At 44.8% G+C, this 8,122-nt stretch overlaps 1 protein-coding gene across 1 annotated transcript; it reads right to left on the reverse strand.

Annotated features, from left to right (window-relative positions):
• Positions 1–1,418: 1,418 nt before the first annotated feature.
• pwwp2b (PWWP domain containing 2B) lies at positions 1,419–7,653 on the reverse strand. The gene is made up of 3 exons (XM_037272255.1): positions 7,117–7,653; positions 3,365–5,102; positions 1,419–2,521 (listed from the first exon to the last, which is right to left on the reverse strand). The coding sequence occupies exons 1-2, from the start codon at positions 7,254–7,256 to the stop codon at positions 3,365–3,367; spliced, it is 1,878 nt and encodes a 625-aa protein (XP_037128150.1). The 5' UTR covers positions 7,257–7,653; the 3' UTR covers positions 1,419–2,521.
• Positions 7,654–8,122: the final 469 nt, after the last annotated feature.

The raw sequence follows: 8,122 nt of genomic DNA on the forward strand, positions 1-8,122 counted from the left end.
TGTAAGTAGATGTAGAAGCAAACGTATGTTTTGATACAAACATGAGGGCAGCTGGTCCCTAAAAACCGGTTCAATCACGATGTGGAGATGGCAAACCATAAACACTGTGGAAGTATATGAACATACAACACCTGTCTGGGAATGAATGGGGCTGTGCCAAGAACTGACCTGAGGTCCACTCATTGGTCACAATATTAGGTACACTCTGCTTAAGCCAATGGGAATGGTTTGCATCAAATTCAGCTATCGGCCGTTAGAAGACAGTTGCTTGTTTACTTTCAAGCTTATCTTGCGCATCCCCCGGCAAAATAATGGAATCAACAGTCTCAGTGGATGTTGTCCCTTTAGTTGTTTCAATTTGTCGAAGAAAAAAAAGCCATAGAGCAAAAACTGAAAGGTTAAAAACATTCCTGGTGTGTTTCTTGCTTTGATTTAAGAAGAAATCAGGATACGAGCCTTGTTTCATGTCTTTTTACAAATCCACTGGTGAAGAATCGAAAAGCCTCGCCTACTGCAGCAATTCCTTTGCGGGTGGTTAATTCGCACCTATGAATAAAATCTAATCTAGCCATCTAAGTGTGTCAGATAAAGCTGGAATGTGTGCCACAAGTCCCTCGGGGAACAAACAACAGCAGCCATTTTGTTCTTAGGCACATGCCAAGTGAAGTGACTGAAAATGTTGCTTGTTGCATGAACAAAATGTCTCCCAGGAAAGTCTTGGAAATGCAGCTTTGCCTCTCTGGTGCTCCGTTTCACCTGTGCAGCACTTTTGGAGCCAAACGGCCCACTCAGATGCCTCGCGAGGCACTGCACTGCACTGCCTGAAGGAGGCTGGGCGCCAACGTTGAAACTAAACAAACAGTGCAGCAGTAAGAAACACACAAGCGCAACCAGATGGGAACTTTTCACTACATGTGTGGGATGTTGTATTTCATTTGAATGTGAAATGCAAATAGTTTGGGTGAGAAATCATTAGCAGTGTCTTCACATATTATATGTGCATATCATCCATTATTAATAATAATTGAACTTTGGCAGCCCTACAAATAATGACCACGCCAATCCACACCAGCACTTATATTGCTTGTATATTTTATTTTATGCACTGTACATGTAAAAAAAAAAATAGCCAAGAACATTGACCAATATGGGCAACAGTTGATAGCCATGTTGCACATACATAGGACACGTTTCCCCTCTCTCAGGCATACATACTGTACATTTAGAATCTTGTGTAAGGCTGCCTGGAAAAGTAGCCGGGCTTGATGGCAGTCAACGCATAGAGCATCACAATGGTGGTTGTCTGCTCCCCGAGAAGGGAGGAAAAAAAATAAAGATACTTCGTTGGCAATCAATGAGCCGTTTTTCTGCCATGATCACAGCTAAGCTTTTGGAGGCAGGCAGAAATCAGAAGGACCGTGTGCAGGTTTTTGTTTTTTTGGACTGTGCTTAACGCAGCCGTTTTTGCTTGACTCCGCCTCCCTCCCTTATTCAAACAGAGCTGCTTTCAACACGACGAGCAGTTGAATTCACAGTACTCTTACAGCATGTTATTTCCTTCTTCCCAAAGTCAATCATAAAGCTTTAACTGATACTGCATAGGGAGTGTTGACACCAATTTGACCCATGTCTGTCCAGTGGAAATGTTCACGTGGGCTTTTTGTAGTGTGTAGTGAGTGGACAATACAGTGTACACAAACATCCAAAAAAAAGAAATGTGGACAAGACTAAAAGAAAAAGTTTCTCCAAGGCCATGGATAGTCAACCACAAGGATTTTCTAACGCCCCTGCTGCCTATCTGGGCTGCATCTCACTCACAATAGTGTTTCAGACAGTGAGCTTACAGCAGGCCACCAAGGTACCGATAAAGTGCTTTTTTTCGTAATGCTTTAAATAATTACAAATGATGGAAGAAAAAAGAAAGAGGGGTTGACATATCTAAAGTTCAAAATGAAATGTAAGGGTGACATACAAAGGATGGCCATCAGTATAAACAAGTCATGTTGGATGGAACACTTGTCACTCGATGAGGAACAGTTACTATTCTCACTGGATGGAGCTGTTCACATTTTGGAGATGTTAGGTTGTTTAAGACTTTTGGAACCCTTCCGTTAAATGTCCTTGTACAAAGGGTGGCGCGCGCAGGGATTCATGACAGCAGCACACTTTTTCCAGATAGAAAGATGGATTCTGAAAATATAGCAATAAATACATTCTGGTTCTTGTTATGTTGCTCGTTGTTCGGTTCTATCGAAACATGATTGCAGTGGGGGGGAACAGGAATAGTCCCAGCAGACCATGTGCTGCATGGTCCTTTTTTGTCGTTTTGTTTTGCTCCCATGTCCTAAACAATCCTCCACCTTGGCAGCCATTTTACAACAGCCTTGTGAAAAAGAAACGAAAGTGGGGCGGAGGGCAGCATATAAATAGTCGCCGAGGCAACCGCACATACTCCCCTCCTGGGTCTTGATGACAGGGTCACAAAAAAACCCTGGGAGACCTCCCTTCAGCACCCAGCTTCCTATCCAAGAGAAAGCACAAAGACAATCAGCAAACAAAGGTTTTTTTTGGAATTATTCTTTCTTTTCGGAGGACGTTTCATCACAGATGTAAACCTCAGTTTGATAGTGCTCTTATCTGCTAACGCTGGAGTGACCGTTAATCACTGGCAATATGAGCAGAACGACAGCTCTTTTTCGTGTCCGCGATTGAACTTGATTTCAGAACGGCATTGTGTCGTCGGTGCCAACTCTTTGAAACAGCAAAAAAGTTTCCCTAATAGCATTTGTGATTCCTGGTAAGGTTAACTAGAGATCTGTCATGTGGAACTTAAACACTTGTTCCTGACACTAAACTTTTTCACTAGACTGAATACGTTTAAACAGGTACCTGAGGCAGGAATAAACCCCTCAAGCTTTTTTTTTTTTTTTTTTAAACCGAGGTAGTCAAAGTACTCAAGGACCCGTTTCAGCTTTAATAGTAGGCAAATAGTTTGTCAACTGTCAAAACTGCCACATTGGTGATGCATTTGAAATGTTATTTTGCACCCAAAGGTACATTTTCATTGTTGCCAGTGGCATTTTGCAGAGGAAAACCACTTTTCAGATGTTTGAGGACTCGTTGAAGCAATCACTAGAAACAACAGTCACTGTATTGCATGAAATATGTCTGTACTATAACCAACTCGTATTTTACTGCTGATTACTCCAATAAAATGGACGTCACATGCCAAGAACTCACTTTTTCAGATTCTGGAAAAAGTACATTTCCAATGACCCGTATCATCTATCGTACTACAAGCAGTTGAGTGAAATGCAATCCTGGAAGGAGTTTACATCGACCTGTTGTCAGCGAGTCAACTAACCTATGGGTCGCAGTGAGAAAGTAGCGACGTAATCTCTGGGCTCATGTGTCCGACGGCCTTGGCCGCCTCCAAGATGGCTCTCCGGTACATCCCTTTCTTTTTGCGGTTGAAACGAGACCTGAAGAGCTCTCTGAAGGGTGAAAGTTTGGCAACGGAGAGCTGGGATGTGGTGGGGGAACCGAACCACGCCACCTTGGCCTGGGGCCACTGGGCTTCGCAGGTGGCCGTTTCCTCTTTGCGGGTGCCGCTGATGCTGAGGACCCGTGCGGGCCACCAGGGGAAGCCGTGAATTTTGCCCCATACAATGTCTCCCACGGCCACGGCGTGACCTTCTTCCGTCACGCATTTTGTCATGCTGCGAGTGTGTAGGCGCACCGTGAGGGGGGGCACCGTCTTGCAATCGTCCCGTGAAGGTAATGAAGACGAGGTGACGGAAAGGTCTTCGCCAGGCGCCAAATCGCAGAGCTCCGGCGACGTGCCGTCCGAGCTGCAGGACTTGGATTCGTCCAGGCTATCGCTGCTGCAAACCGACAGGCTGGACGAATCGGCTTTGCGTTTACGGAAATTGATGAGAAGCGTGAGGTCGTTGTGGCCGCGCTCGGCTTCCTCTCCTGAACTCCCTGACCACAACTCCAGAGAGTTCTTGCCTTCTCGCGAGTCCTCGGAATGGGCCAGGCAAGGTCCCGGCGCCCTCGGACTTCGTCTTCTGGCGTCGCCGACGAGTTGCGCCTCGTACTCCACCACGCTCTCGTCGTGTTCCCTCGGTCTCAGGCGGATATTGGGCGAGGGTGGTAAACCCTGACACACGGTCGTGAAGGGCCTCGTCAGTTTGAGTTTGGGAATGGATACAGTGAGACCGGAGCGGCGAGCGTCTAAAATGTGTCTTTGCTCCTTGGTGGCATTGGAAGGAATCTTGCCGTTCTCTCCCAAGCCATTATGCGCTAGCTGCTTGGGACAGAAGGGTTTGACTGAACCGTGGACTCTGGAAGGGATCTTCATGACCTCTCCTTTGCCCTGTGGAGTGCTGTATGAAATCTTGATGACAGGACTGTGGGGAATAATGTCGCCTGTGGGGAACTTGTCCCCTTCAGCGTCACTCTTTTTGTCCTTCCTGAGACGTTTGGTGTCCACGCCGGTGCCGTTTTCCCGTCTCTTGTTGTCCTTGGCGCCATCGTTTTTCTTGGAGAGCTTATTCGGTGTATCTTTGTCTTCATCGGCGTCGTCGTCGCTGTGTAGTGTGTTTTCCTTTCGGGAATTCTTTGTATTGTTCGCGCCGTCTTTGCTGTCCTCGTCGCTATTCAAGGTGTTTTTGCATTTCTCGCAAAGTACCTGGCGCGGCCGCAGCCGGATGGTACTCATGGTCATGCGGCCGGGCTCTCGCGTCCGCCTCTTCTTCCTCTTTATGGGTCGGGGAGGGGGCTGCGGTACCCATTGGTTGTAGCTGTGGCGTACCCATAAAGGCTGGGGGAAGGGGGCTCCTTCAAAATAAGGAGGGTATGGCGTCTGCCCAGCTGGCACTGGTGTGGGAACTGGGCAAAGTGGTGGTGGAGGAGGCGCAGGAGCTAGACTGCTTTCAGGGAGACTATTTTCATCCTTTGGTCTTTGTGCCGCCTGGCTGGGAGATTTGGAAGCTTGCTCCTCACCCAGAACGTCGTCGGCTATTTCACAAGTTGTTTGAGATACCGCCGGGAAGTCGACCGCTTTCGCCGCCAAATCTGGCAAACAGAAGAGCCCGGTCCTGAAATGAGGATGACGAAGAAAAAAAAGACATGAGTAAAGTTCATTCAAACATTCCAATCACATTGTTACTTTGCAGTTTTACACAACCATTACATTCCTAGCTTAAGTTGAGTGCTTTTATTTCACCACGTCTGAACGCAGCACAAATACATAGATTGTGTTTGATCTAAAATAGAAACGGCACAAAACTGAACAGAAAGGAAAAGCTGAAGGAACTTGTGATTTTACAATAAGGAAGTTGTAATATTACTGTCATAAAGTAATATCTGCCTGACAGTTTCACACACAAAAAAAATAGTCACTGTTTCCGGTACATCTACAGTGTTATAAATACGTTTACGAGGTTAAAGTTGAACAATTTCAAGGTTGCGAAAGGTGCCCAAAATGAACTACTTTGTGCAAAACTGTGAGTACAACAAGGCAATTCCTGCCGCACTTGTGTTTTTCATCGAAATATTTACCATTATGGCATTTCAAAGTCATAGACAGCAGGCAATGAACTATTTTGCACAGCGTTGTGACAATAGGTTGTCAAGAAGCCACACTCACAAAGCGTGAAACAATTCTTTTCACCTGTATGTTGAAAATTCTTCATTTGTGGGGGCTGGGGACAAAGGGTTTTGCACTCAATAGAAGATTTAATGTCACTCTCAAAACATTCAGACAGACACATTATGATGGTTGTGCTACAATAGTGTTGTTTTCATTAGAAGACAAAGCCACTAAGTGACTGCCTTTCTCCTCGTTTTTATTCTATATCAATCTATTTATACGTTCCTGGCTAATTTGGGGTTATGTGTGGTGAGATTTTTAATGAGTGTACAATTAGTGTGCTGGTCATCCCCTGGAGAAGAAGCGGTCAGCACTGAATAAAAGTCTCTTGACATGTTTCCCCTCTATTGATGTGGCACTCGGGAAGCACGATACTCACCTTTACACACACAGACACACACACACACAGTGCTGTTGGCTGTGACAGGGAACAGGCAAGGCAGGTCAAGCATACCACAAGGACACGGCATATAGCTCAATACGATGACACTTGATGTTGTGTTCAGTGTTAAGTAAGAAGATCTGCTACATATATCAATTGTGAAATGTACAATGTTACGAGGACAAAATGAACATTTTGTGACCCTCAATCACGGCCTAGTTGAAATGAAGGAAGGGTAATATGAAGAGCAACCTACACATACTTTGTGGGCAACAATCGGATTCTGCTAGTCTATTCATAGCTTTTAAAAGGTGCAACAACGCTTACATTTGACACGCACACAGAGAGGAGCAGAGAAGACGTTACACATTGGCACTTGCCAACAATGTATGCCTTCATGGCCCTCACTCACTTTTCAAAAGAGCTGACTGTCAAAAGATCCAATTGATCAAACAGAACTCAATGTTACTTGAAAGCTCAAGTTGGATTCATTGTCAGCACTGCGTGATCACATTCAATCCTAATACTATTCAATCTGTAATGGAAGAAAAAGATGTCTTTTTAATCAGCCTTGCTACAATACCTGACTTCTTTTAAAAGGGGCATCACTAAGGAAAAGTTGTCACATGTAACGATGTTTTGAGACATTACATACACACTGAATGGCTAAAAAAAAAAAACATTCCCTGTTTATGCTCAATACGTAGGAGCTGATTTGTATGATTAGTGCTAACAATAAGCTATAGATGAACCTCCTGACATTTGCTGTTGTTCACATCAAGCCATTTGCAATCTCAGTCAATGTGGCATCTTTCTTGACATTCGGAACACAGCGGAGGTGAAATGACGCTCTTGACTTAGTTATCGTCAGCTATTATGAAAATAAAGATATTAGCTTGAAAGCTAGCACGATAGCTACAGTGTCAGCTACAATAACCCATATGCTTTCCTTATTGAGGCCCAGGTGGCTAACTAGCCTGTGCTAGCAGTTAGCATCCACGGTCCACTAGCCGCAAGCTCGATCCGATTAATTTGAGCTCGAAAAGATCAAAGTGAACATGAGGCAAATGAGACTCACTTTTTGTTGCAGTCGAGTAATATCCCCGTATAGCTTCTCTCTCGATAGGTCAGCGTCACCAGTAGCGTATCGTTAACTATTTGATCGATAGTGACAGGTAGCCGAGAGCCGGCCAGCAGCTCCTCGGCCGCAGCCTCCATGTTTCCCGTGGTGAGGTATCCGGCTCGGCGGTGCTCGATCCGGGCCAAGGGAGCCACGGTCGCGTCGGCTAAAGCTCCCTCTCCCCTTCGCTATTGAAGCAGGAGGCTACGGCAGGGCATCAAATGACGCCATCACCCCTACCAAGTCAATTACACTAATACAGCCACCGCTGACATCACGCTGCCTGTGCAAGCAAGAGAAGCGAAAAGCTCTCAAGACCAGGCCTTCCTTTCCCTTCCCTTCCTTTCCCTTCCCTGCCTTGCCTTGCCTTGCCTTTCCCTGCCTTTCCCTGCCTCACTTTGACTTCGCAGTCATTATTGGCAACGTTTTGCCTCGGAAATGTCTTCCGTTTTGTCCGCAGCTTGACGAACACCACGAGATTTTTTACACGCAAAATGTATTCGCATTCATTTGAACAGGATGTGTTACAGCTAACATAAAATACACCGTACAAGAAAAACAACAACGATATAAGATGTGTTTTGCAATCCCAGTCGAAGATGGGCTCTATAATTAACCCTTGATTCCGTTTTTTTTTTTTATTTGATTGAATTAAAAAAATGTCGGGTGAAGTCATCTCAGACTGACTCAGTTCATTTTAGAGTTGGTTTGTATTACAAAAAACACTTGGTTATGTGAATTTGGTCACATAGATGATCGATCACCTAATTGTTTTGTACTTTACTGTCTATATTTGATATACAAACTAGTAGGATGTTGAAAAGATGACAAAGTAAGGACATGACAATTACAGTATACTCAAAGGGATTTGTGTTGCCTTTATTTTAAAAATATATAGATGCAATGCCTCATGATAAATGATCAGTCTAATTGTCTCCTATAATCATTGCAAAATATTGTTTGA

Source organism: Syngnathus acus, chromosome 15, assembly GCF_901709675.1.
Source record: "Syngnathus acus chromosome 15, fSynAcu1.2, whole genome shotgun sequence".
NCBI lineage: Eukaryota > Metazoa > Chordata > Actinopteri > Syngnathiformes > Syngnathidae > Syngnathus > Syngnathus acus.